General features: G+C 37.1%; 1 protein-coding gene across 2 annotated transcripts in view; it reads right to left on the reverse strand.

Moving 5' to 3' along the window:
• Window positions 1-12,780, reverse strand: part of ITGA1 (integrin subunit alpha 1) — a 168,533-nt gene that overhangs the window by 100,776 nt on the left and 54,977 nt on the right. For both annotated transcript variants that reach the window (XR_015768214.1, XM_088023511.1), the window contains exon 2: window positions 10,126-10,246. Coding sequence is in view for 1 of the 2 variants with exons in the window: in XM_088023511.1 (XP_087879637.1) it covers window positions 10,126-10,246 (121 nt within the window). In the remaining variant the exon portion in view is untranslated. The remainder of the gene's footprint in view (window positions 1-10,125; window positions 10,247-12,780) is intronic.

Raw genomic sequence — 12,780 nt, forward strand, 5'->3', positions numbered from 1 at the left:
CCAGCATGTACACTAGGCCCTGGGGATATGAAATCAATAAAACACGTTTTTTTAGGTTGCTTAAAACTTAGGGGGAAAGCAGAACTATAAATGGACTATTATAATACTGAATAGGTCAGAACTTGGTGCAACTTCAGCAAGGTCTTAGAAGCAAGAAGAAATAGCTTTTTGGTAGGTCCAAGTAGCTCATCGTAGCTGGAGTAGAAGTTGAGCCTGGCAAGCTAAACAGTGTCCAGATCACGACCATCCCTATAGTCCAGTTTAAGGAATTTGGATTTATTATATGGAGGGGAGAGTTGGGAACCACCAATGCTTTTAAGGAGGGATGTGACATGATCAAATGCTTTACAGAGCTTATTTGCTTGCAGTGTCATGAATAAATTGGGAAAGGGGAAAATTAGACTCAGAGAGTGAAGATAAGAGTTTCTAGACCCAGACAAGAAAGAAGGATCTGAATTTAGGAAGTGGAGAGGAAGGGAGAACAATTTCTACAAATAGAATATAAGTTATCTTACTCTAGGTTTCCCCAAAAGCAGACCCTAGACAAGGACTTTGGTGCCGGTAGATTTTGGGGAGGCAATTCCAAGCACACACAAATGTGGAGGTGGGAAAATGATAGAGGGAAGAAAGGCTGATAGAGTGCATTGATAATGGTTTACTTCTGCAGGGCTCTGGGCTGTCTTGCTGGTGAGCATCTCAGAAACCACATGGAACATATATGAGCAAGCTCTGAGCATGGTTGAGGCCCTAAGAATAAATACTACTGCCTTATGAGAGTACAAAGTAAGAAGAGAGCTGAAGGAAAAAATAACACCTAAGATTTTAATGAGCAAAGGAAGAAAACTGGTAGGAGTGTCCAGAGAAGGAGAGAGAGAATTAGGAAACAGTGGTATCACAAAAGACAACGAGGAAAGAATATAAAAAATGGGAGCCATGAGTAAAGAGCAGACGTCGTTTCAAGACATTTGGCTAAAAATGAAGGAGATGGGCCATGTCAATATGTGTGGGCTTTTTTCCCCCATGCAAACCATCAAGGGTTTGAGGTGAGCTTAATTTTATTATGGAAGGCATCCATATATTGATAAATGATGTTGAGAAAGAGCTAGTAACAAGAGAAAGGCTAATATTACAGAAGAGAGAGCCCCTGAGCTGGTGGAAGGGATGGATCCAGAAGGACAAATTTGTCTTAGACATGAGGAAGGGCCACTGATTACCTAGGCAGGGATCTGGGTGCCCCAGTATCCAGAGGTTTGAAACTGTAGTAGATGGCTTGGAAATTTTTTGCATTCTTTGTAATGTGACATTGTCCTTCACTGTCCTTCACTAAGGCAGAATCTGTTTTTTCCTCCTGTCAAACTGGGACTTACTTGATAAACAGAAGGCAGCAGAAACAGCACTGTGACTCCTGAGGCTTGAGTAGTGTATAGAATTGTCAAATCAATACGTTGTACACCTGAAGCTAATGTAACATTGTATGTCAACTATATTTCAATAATTAAAAAAAAATGCATTACAGATTCTACTTCACTCTTTTGGAAATCTGAGATCACATGCTGTGAAGAAGCCCAGTCTAGCCTAATGGAGGATGAGAGGTCACATGGGGGAGAAGTAGTGCTTGAGCCAACAGCATGAACTGCCAGGCATGTGAGTTAAATCATCTTAGACCCTCCAGTCCCAAGTGAGGTACCAGATGAGCATTCATGCAGTTCCCAGGTAGCAGGGGAACACCTATGCAATCCTCAAAATCTTGAGAAATAATAAAAAATATTGTTTGAGCTCACAAAGTTTTGAGATGATTTGTTATATACCAAGAGATAACTGAAACAGGAAGGGAGGATAAAGTTTTAATCTAGAGCCCCTCCCTCCTTTCTTTCCTTCTTTCTTTCCTTAACTTCCTTCCTTCTTTCTTTGAAAACAGTAGCAATTGCCATTTCATGAGATTTAGGGACAGAGGTAATTGGGTGGGGGGCTTGCAGAGATTTAATTTAGATTTAAACTGACAGGGCCTATGTAGACCAGTTAGGGAACCCTCAGGCCAAAATGAAGTCAGGGATGTTTTGGAAGTTGTTTCTACTGTAGATGTAAGATAGGCCTCCAAAGCCCCTTCCAATGCGAAGATTTCATGATCCAAATAGACAAATTATGTGTGTAGAAGAGTACTGATTAGTTTAGGAAACATGTACCATTAGCTGGGGAAAATCTAGGAAAATTGATGAAAAGTGAGTGCTGAATGGCATGTTAATAGTAAAGTTATTGTGAATTTTAAAACAGGAGAGAAGAGAGATTTGCAGCCCAAGCAAAAGTTGAAAACAGGAGAGTGAGGGCTGAAAATGAGGGTGATGAGGAGGTCCAGGTGGTGGGAACACAGTGGAGAGCCTCTGTATACACTGGAGCAGGGAGGTTGAGAGTGGCATGCCTCTGACTTTAAAGGAGAGGCTCTGTAGTTTATATTTGATTTCTAGGGCAATAGAAAGCCCCTACAGTATGGGGATCACTGGAAATGACCCGAAATAGCAACTGGAGCCATGGCCGATTCTGGATTCTGGAGAAGTAAGCCCTGAGGTGTGAGAGCTCAGAAAGCAGTAGTGTAGTAGACCAGGACTACCTAATCTGAAGTAAGTCTCACTTTTCCCAAGCTGTATAAAAATAACAAGATCCTAGAAAAGTATCAGCATAGTCTTTATGGAATTTCAGGAATCTCCAGTATTCTCAATCCCCATTATCTTGCTCTTTTTTCTCAAATACTTACTACATTCTGACATGATATAACCTACCTGTTTATTACATTTATTATTTATTTTTTGTTCCCTCCTTCCCCAGTAGAATACAACCTTCACAATAGCAGGAATTTTCATCTATTTTGTTCACTCATATACCCTTAAGGCTTATAAGAGTGCCAGAAACAAAATAGGCATTCAGTAAGTATTTACTAAGTGAATGAATTAATGATTGTATCAAATGCGCTAAGAATCTGAATAAGACAGACCTGGGAATTTATGACTCATGTGACCAGCTAAGAGGTCCTAATTGTGAAGTCTTCTTTTCCATTTTAGAGGCTGAATCTTTTGCTTAAGCAGAATGCCATATATGACTTTGGCATGGCACAGGAGGCATTTCCACAGGTCAAGTTTCCAGAGAATCCTTGTGGTTACAGGACAGAATTGGCAGAAAGTCAGAAGGCTGGTGTTCCATGTCCTGGCCCTGATACATACTTACTATATTAAACCCTTGGCAGTTCATTCTCTGAGTCTCAGTTTCCTGTCTAGAAAATGAGGATGGTAACAATGGTATCTGCTCAAACCCATAGGGTCACTGTGTGAAGACCCAAGATACATTGTGTCATGAATGATGATATTGTTATTTCAAATTTTAATGCAAGTTTGCTTTAACTCATTACATTTTATTTCTGTTAGATTTTTGCTTTTTCTATGGCACTATTGCAATGATGTGTGTGCAGATTAAGAGGATTAAAGAATGTTCTGGATCTCATTATTGATCTCTAGAGAAACACCTGATGAACTCAAAGATCATCAAAGTGAGAGAAACAATTTTTTCTATACCCATTCTATGACTAATTCTAACTCTTTCTATACTCATTCTAAAATGACTAATTCTGATTCTCATTCACTCATTCTAAAAGTTCATCTTATAATCTGCTCTCCTCTATGAAAAAGCTCCAGTCATAACAAAATTTAGTAACCTGAGAAATATTTGCTATTCATAATAGTCATTCTTGTCATTGTGACCATTAGTTTACTTATTTGAAGAGTAGCTGTTCTGTGACTCCTCTACTTCATATTTATGTTTTTTCCTCTGTAAAAGATAGTTTTCTAGAGATTTTTGTCTCATATTTACATTATCTCATGAACACTCTTTTCACCTCTTTTTTGATGTTCAAGTCAAAGTCACTATCAGAGTACCAAGTACCCCCGCCAGCCAGTACCCCCCTTTTTTTAAATGAATTGAGTGTTTGGTCATCTTGGAAAATGAAGTTACATAGTAGTCCCATTAGCTGCAGTACTTTCAGTAATGAAAGGTATAGGGGTGGAAATGAGGTGAGCCAAAGAAATGACAAGTTTAGCAAGGAGGAAATTTCAACTTCAAAAGATATTATAAACAATGGAAAATAAATATTATATTATAATTGTAAGAGAAAATGTGCTAGAACCTTTGAAAAATCTTCTTACCCCAAGCTTGAATAGGTCTTACTTAAAACATACATACATTGGAAATAGAGCAGCAATCACATGAATTCACTGGTAAACCTTACTTGGCATAAAGCAGGGTCCTCTAGGGAAAAGGCAGGAAGCCAACATATTTTGATATATATTGGGTGGAGGATTGACTAGGGAGGTATCTGCATCATGAAACCTACTTTGAGAGGCAGGCTCACTGAAGTCACTGAACCCCAAGAATGGTTGCTTGAACAGCAGTTAAAAGGGTTGATGCACATATTAAAAGGAATGAAGCAAAGGAGCCACAGAGTGGAAAGCCCTGAGACAATATCTCACATTTTCCCATTTGGTGGAAACTTTGCCATACTGGTGATTACCACTAAATCTGGAAAGTTTGTGCAATGCTGAGCACATTTAAGTTTCTTTTCTTCAAAGCAAAAGTATTAAACTAATTGTGTTCTCTGTGAATTTTTCTGAACCACATTGCAATTACTTGGATGTTTCAACTCATGCTAGCCATAATGAACAACGGCTGATCTTAATCAGAGGTATAATGTGTTCTGCTACTGAGAAAACATGTGGTTTCTGAGCCAAATATATAAAGTAAATTACACTTTACAGTAAACTTTTGAAAGGTAAAGGGGGCATAAGGCTGCCCTTTTTTGTTAACTTTTAATTCTTTCTAAAGAATTAAAGTAATGCTTTTCTTTTTTTTTTAAAGATTTTATTTATTTATTTGAGAGAGAGAGAATGAGAGATAGAGAGCACGAGAGGGAAGAGGGTCAGAGGGAGAAGCAGACTCCCTGCTGAGCAGGGAGCCCGATGTGGGACTCGATCCCGCGACTCCAGGATCATGACCTGAGCCGAAGGCAGTCGCTTAACCAACTGAGCCACCCAGGCGCCCTAAAGTAATGCTTTTCAAATGCACAGACTGCACTTGTAATGGACCAACAAGTACTACTTCTTTTTTTTTAAATTTTATTATGTTATCTTAATCACCATACATTACATCATTAGTTTTTTTTTAATTTTTTATTGTTATGTTAATCACCATATATTACATCATTAGTTTTTGATGTAGTGTTCCATGATTCATTGTTTGCGTATAACACCCAGTGCTCCATTCAATACGTGCCCTCTTTAATAACCATCACCAGGTTAACCCATCCCCCCACCCCTCCCCTCTAGAACCCTCAGTTTGTTTCTCAGAGTCCATAGTCTCTCATCGTTTGTCTCCCCTTCTGATTCCCCCCCTTCATTTATCCCTTCCTGCTATCTTCTTTTTTTTTTTTAACATACAATGTATTATCTGTTTCAGAGGTACAGGTCTGTGATTCATCAGTCTTACACAATTCACAGTGCTCACCATAGCACATACCCTCCCCGATGTCTATCACCCAGCCACCCCAACCCTCCCACCCCCACTTCTTTAGGCAAACTTCAGCCAAGATGCAATATGGGTCAGGGTGATTTTTTAAAAATCTGAGGTTGATGAGCTTCCAAAACCTGAGTAGTAAATATGATTTATAAAGGTACCCACCTCTGGAGAAAACCTGAGTAACAAAATCCACGTCCTCCAAATACGTCAGTTATTCCATAGGCAATTTCTTAAAGTAAGTCTACATCCTATCTGCTTTTATAAACACAGAATATCCAAACATGTTTCTAAAATTTATTTTACAGTACCAGTGCCTGGATCTCTTTAGAACAATATGCTGCTACTATGCCATCCTTAAAGGTTTAGACATTTAGATTTTTGTAGTTTGCTTACTTTTAAATTCAGTTGGCCACATTGCTTTTGTTATTCTGATTTTTCACACCTCTTATATAAAACCATTGTGAATATGGAATGACAAAATGGAATTAAATTATCTGACATCCTTATACATTCAAATGCTCACAAATTCTCACATGTATGTTAACATGTAAAGTCTGAAACTGTGAAGATAGTTATTATCAGCATTTACTTCTTAATATAGTTCTAATAAAGAAAAAAGCACCAGACTGGGAGTGGAGAGATGTGAGTTCTATCTTCAGCTCTGGCGCTAAGTAGTGACAGAAGTCACTTACAAAAAAACAAAAAAACAAATACTTTATTGAAATATGATTGACATATTAAAAGTTGTACATACTTAATGTATACAACTTGATGAGTTTAGAGACAAGTATACACCTGTTAAACCATCACCCCAGTCTATATGCCATAAACGTATCTATCGCTTCTACAAGTTTCCTCCAATACTCTTTTTTTTTCCTCCAATACTCTTTAGTTACTATTATTATTATTTCATGATAAGAACACTTAACATAAGATCTACCTTCTTTTTTTTAATACTGCTGATTATAGTTTATTATAATAGGATACAAATTAAGACGAGTCCTCCAAAAGAGACCACAGTACAAGGTCTGGGAGGGTCCCAAATGTGAAGTTTCTGTGTCCTCAGGACACAACACTTGCAGCCCATCAGTGAGCAGGAAGCTCACTCAAGCCTCAGTGTCCTGAGTTTTTATTAGGGCCTTATTATATAGGCATAATTACTTGAAAAAGATCTACCTTCTTAATACATTTTTAAGTATACAGTACAGTATTGTTAGCTATAGGCACTATGCTGTACAGTGAATCTGTAGTACTCATTCATCTTGCATAACTAAAACTTTGTGCCCTCTGAGTAATACTTCCTTGTTTTCCCTCCTCCCAGCTCCTGGTAGCCATGATTCTACATGCTACTTCTATGACTTGGACTATTTTAGACTCCTTGTATAAGTGAGATCATGTAGTATTCATCCTGTGTCTGGCTTATCTCATTTAGCAAAATGTACTCCAGGTTCCTCCATGTCTCAAAAGGCAAGATTTCCTTCCTTTTCTCAGGCTGAATAATATTCAGTGTTATGTATATGACACATTTTTAAAATCTATTCATCCATCAATGGACATTAGATTGCTTTCAAATCTTGGTTGTTGCGAATAATGTTGCAATGAACATGGGAATGCAGATACCTCTTCAAGATCCTGATTCCAATTATTTTGAATATTTACCCAGATGTGGGATGCTAGATCATATGGTGGTTCTATTTTTAATTTTCTGAGGAACCTCTATACTATTTTCCATAGTGATTGCATCAATTTTCATTCCCACCAACAGTGCACAAATGTTTCCTTTTTTCCACATCCTTGCCAACACTTCTCTTTTGTGTTTTTGATAATAGTCATAGAAGAGCCATTTTTAACATTACTTGTGTGTGTGTGCTTGTTTTTTCATTAATGATAACAGGGAGTTAAACTAGATTCATTTTTTTCAGCCAACAAATAATCATCGAATGTATATTATGTTTAAGGCCCGGTGCTAAATTGCAAGTGGGAACCAAAACCAGTCTTTGTTCTCTAAATATTTCCTCTAATATATTAACTTCTCCCTCTTATCTGTATTCCATTTCAGGTTTCCAACTATCCAGACATACTCAAGCTGTTAAAAACCATACTTACCAACTTCCTGATAAAACTTATTTTTCTTTCCTGTATATTTTCCTCTAAATGGCTACCCTATTTCCAATGATCCAGTGTAGAAATTCTGGAACATGTTTGACTCCTCCTACATCTCCATTTGACATTTCCAAACTTCCACCAATGATTCATCTAAATTTATCTTGGATACACTTTTCTTTCATTCCAGTTCTCCCTAATCTAGCCTGGGACCTCATCTCTTAAGCACCAGATTGCTATTTTTGCTTACCTATAGATTCCCCAGCTTTCAGGTACTTTTTTCTCCAATCCAATCTTTACGTAATTTCCTAAACTAAGGTTCATAAAAACCACCTACAATGGTTCTCAGTGCCCTTTACTTAGGTCCAAGTTTCTTCGTCTGGCTTCTAAGGTCTGCCACTACCATTTCTCCTCTATCATCCCTGTGTCAGTCCTGTTTGCTTACAAACACACCCATTTCTCAAATCTATGCCCTTGCTTATGTTGCTTCCCAGATTGGAGGGGCATTGCTTCTTTTTTTATTAAAAATTAAATCATCTTTCAAGACTCAGCTCAAGAGTCAAGAATCAATTCCTCCTTCTCTTAAATCCTATTGAATTTATAGTGTATATTATACTGATTAGCACAACTGTTTTTTTTTAATATTTCAAGTTTTCATTTAAATTTTAGTTAGTTAACATATAGCATAACATTAGTTTCAGGAGTAGAATTTAGTGATTCATCACTTACATATGACAACTAGGGCTTATCACAAGTGCTCTCCTTAATGCCCATCACTCATTTAGCCCATTCCCTGCCCACTTCCCTTCCAGCAACTCTCAGTTTGTTTGCTATAGTTAAGAGGCTCTTATGGTTTGCCCCTCTCTATCTCTCTCTTTTTTTTATTTCACTTATGTTCATCTGTTTTGTTTCTTAAATTCCACATATAAGTGAAATCTTACGGTATGTGCCTTTCTCTGACTTATTTCGCTTAGCATAATATACTCTAGCTCTATTCACGTTGTTGCAAATGGCAAGATTTCATTCTTTTTCATTCTTTTGATGGCTGAGTAATATTCGATTATGTGTGTGTGTACATATACACACCCCGACATCTTCTTTTTCCATTCATCAGTCGATGGACATATGGGGAGGAACATAGGGAGATAGGTGGGGAGAAGCAGAGGGAGAGAGAATCCCTAGCAGGCTCCAGGCCCATTGAGGAGCCCGATTCAGGGCTCCATGCAGGGCTTGATCCCACAACCCTGAGATCATGACCTGAGATGAAATCAATAGTTGGATGCTTAACTGACTGAGCTACTGCCCAACTGAGTTTCAGTTTATTGTAGCTTATACTTGGCCCACTCACATTATTCTCTGAGAGGCAGAGCTCCCTGAATTGCAGGCATAATGCCTAAAGGAATAAAACTGGTGTCTAGAGAGATGATTTTACCTATCTAACCTTAAATGGGGTGGGGTGGCAAGTGAGAGTATAGGTTGGAAGGACAAAGAATACAAAACTCATACTCTATTATTAGATGTCTCATCTAAGATATTTGTAAGGAGAGTAGAGAGTGAAACACCTCCACAAATTCTAGTTTGTACCTAGGATATAATATTTGTATGCAGAAAATGTGAGAACTCAAATTCTTACTATTGATCATTTTGGGGGGTTTATGATCAAATGAAGTCTAAAAGATAAAGTGAAATGTCAAAAAATCCATATTTTTTTATTTGTGAAATATAGTAGAGTGATAGATTACTGTTTCCTAAGAAGTATAGATCTCTTTTTGATTATTCTTTTTGTTACTAGAATAGTTTAACTTATTAAACTGAAGCAAAGTTTAACAACTTCTTGTTCTTTTTTTCCCAAAAAACAAGAGGCATTAAAAATTATGTTAAATATAAAGTAAAAGAGCTTTAATATTAATTTTGTGTAATTTTCAACAGGTTAAATATGCTTTAAAAATCATACCTGAAGTGAACTGAATCATTACTAACGGGCTTAAAAGTGTATAAAAGAAATTCAGTAAGGTTCATTGTAAACAGTAAACCAAACTCAGTAGGTTAGTACATTACCAAAAATAGAAGCTCAATAATATCTTATGGAAGTGATATTAACCCTTTCAATATAGCTTCTCATCTGCCTCTCAATCCTTCCAGCTGAATTGTTCTCTAGAATGAGAACAATTAAAGAACTCTTGCCAGAATAACAATTACAGAACAATGACTATTTTGCACAAAGACCTTCCTTGAGGTCAACACGGGTTTCAACAGAAATCACTAACTGCTTCCTTTAGTACTGCCAAGGAATTTTCCTTTTTTTTTTACTGTGTCAGTTTCCATTACCAAATGATTAGACTGCAATTTCTATCATGCATGATTCATTCTGTTGAAGTCTCATTCATAAAACAAACAGTAACCAAACAATATTTTCCATTACTTTGTAAAAAAACCTAGACAACAACACAACAAAATTGACCGGCTTACCATTTTCCTTCTTCATTTTCATATTGTTGAACAGTATATCCAAACATGTCCTCCACGGGGCCACTGAAAGTCATTGAATTTTTCACATCAACGTTGAATGATACGCAGAAGCCTAGAACAACTTTAAGAGAGAAAACAGAGTCCAGTTACACAGAGTTAACTAAGATTCCATAATGTTTTGAATTATGGAAGGCATGTTAAAAAGAGCCATGATGTTCAAAAAATGAGAACTGCAAGAAAGGTCTACAATATTAATTGTATTACTGACTGAAAATAACAACTAAAGAATACAAGTACTAATATTCAAACAAAATCCTATAGAAATTTAGTAGCTGTACCATTCCCAGAGCTAATGACTTCAGAATATGAGAGAGCTGGCAAAAATTCATGCTTGTATATGCCTAATGTGGTTACAGATATCTTTCCAGTAGTGAGCCCTACAGTGAATCACGGTCACCAATGAAATGTAAACACCTTCTTTTTCCTGTTTTCACTATGAAGGATGAAAGAATCACCCTTTAAACCCTCAGGAGAGGAAGCTTTCTCCTTGCTGCTTCCAAAGGGAATGCAAGCTGATTGCCTCCACCCAGAAATGGCTTCCTAAGCAGGCCTGAGGTTTGCTCTGCTTCCCTCTCAATCAAGTGGTGGACAGAAAGCTTATCCTAATACACTAGAACCTCTGTATAGTGTTGGTGGTGATAACCTCACAGGTTGCTGTCCATGATATATCTAAATCACATGACATATCTAAAGAGCTTACTCAGTGCTTGACACACACTAGATAGTCAATGAGGGTTAATTCTCTTCAATTTCCTTAAAGTTCATGTAATGAAAACCCTTTACAAGTGAGACTCTCTCCTAAAAGGGTTCTGGATGGTGCCAAATTCTGTCAAATGGATGGTGCCAAATTCCATGTTTGGTACTACTTTTTAAAGTATACTTGTGAAGTTACAAAACATTCCTCTCCTAGATGCAACTGAGAATTCTTCCCACAGAGCACTCCCTTATAAAATCACAAGCATCATAAGGCACATTCAGAGGTAATTAAATTCACTGTTCTTTATTAAAACCATGATACAGCTACACACATCTTGAAAAATTCTCTTTCCTTATTCATTATAAACCCTAAATCCAAACTCGAATTCATTCTATGCTCTAATTCATAATCTTCAATTTTAACATTATTGTTTCTTTGTTGCACAGGATTGTACCTAATTTAGAGAAAATTTTGTTCTTAATATATGTTCTCCCAAAGGCCATTAAAAAAAGATATTTATGTATACCTATTTATAAAGTCTTCCTTGATCTTTCCTACTGGAAATAATCTTTTTAATTACTAAATCCTCCTCTTTCATTTTCTGAATATCTCTCATAGAAATAATTATTAAATACTATTTTATTTACATTGTAATTATCTCTGTGTGATTCCCCCCCCCTAGTTTGGAAAATTCTTAAAAGCAGGGACTTTCTTCCTTATCTTTCTTATCCCTTCTCAAAATCTAGCCTAACTCCTTGTACACAGATGGGCAATAACATATTTGTAGAGTAAACACATTGAAGGAGAAAGTGTACCATTTGAAGTTAGAGGTGAACTGACAACTATTTCATTTTAGCTAAGAAAGACTTAACGGAGATGGAAATTTTCAAGTTAGATTTTTATTGTCTTTAATAATAAGGGAGGGAGAGATTCAAATTGGCAGTGAGAAGAAAATATGTCCCAAGGATTTGGGAGGGTCTCTACAAGTAAGAAGACATAGAAAGGGACAAATATGGTTGCAAAATCATAGAGAGATTTGCTTGGCTTGCGTGGAAGATGCAGAAAAAGAATGGAAGGCTAGCATTGGTCCATTTATGTATATTTCCTGCTCCTACTTCAAGTGTGATGGAGACAGCTGGCTACCATCTTCTGTATAATTGTCTTTCACATATTTGAAGACAGTTTTAAACATGGTTCGCTCTACTCCAAACTAAATAGTACATGTTCCTACCCTTCTCTTACAGGTTTATTATTTTGAAAACTTGCAACAGATTATTTTTGATATGAGGGAGACACAAAGTAGTACGTCTACAACAGGATTTCTCAACTTTGTTGTTATTGACATTTTGAGTCAGAAAATTACTTGTTATGAAAGTCTATACTGTATGTTGTAGCAGCATCTGTGGTCCCTGTCCACATGATGCCAGTAGTACTCCCTGAGTTATGGAGATCAAAAATGTCTCCAGACACTGACAAATTCCCCTGGGACCAAAATTGCCCAAGTTGAAACTGACCATTCTATAGATAAGGACCAGAACACCACCACCAATGATTTTGTTGAAGAAGATGATGGAAAAACAACTGGCTTGCAGACCAGCAGCATCTGCATCACCCGGAGCTTGTGAAGGATCCAAAATCTCAGGTTCCACTCGGATTTCCTGAACCAGTATCTCCATCCCAACAAGATCTCCAGGGGGTTCAATTCCTGTTAAGGTTTGAGAGGTGTAAGCCTGTAATATGGTAACCCTCTTTCATAATGTTGATGTAGGTAACATAATTTACCTAAATTAAAAGTACTCACCATCTTTTAGACCAAACGGGGAAGGGATTATCATTAGTCAGATTCAAGTTCACCTGCTCTTGAAATATTTTTCCAGCACTTTATTGTCTTTAATATA

The sequence above is a fragment of the Eumetopias jubatus genome, unplaced genomic scaffold (genome assembly GCF_037043125.1).
Source record: "Eumetopias jubatus isolate StellerSeaLion01/CBP00866 unplaced genomic scaffold, mEumJub1_p1.0 scaffold_5, whole genome shotgun sequence".
NCBI lineage: Eukaryota > Metazoa > Chordata > Mammalia > Carnivora > Otariidae > Eumetopias > Eumetopias jubatus.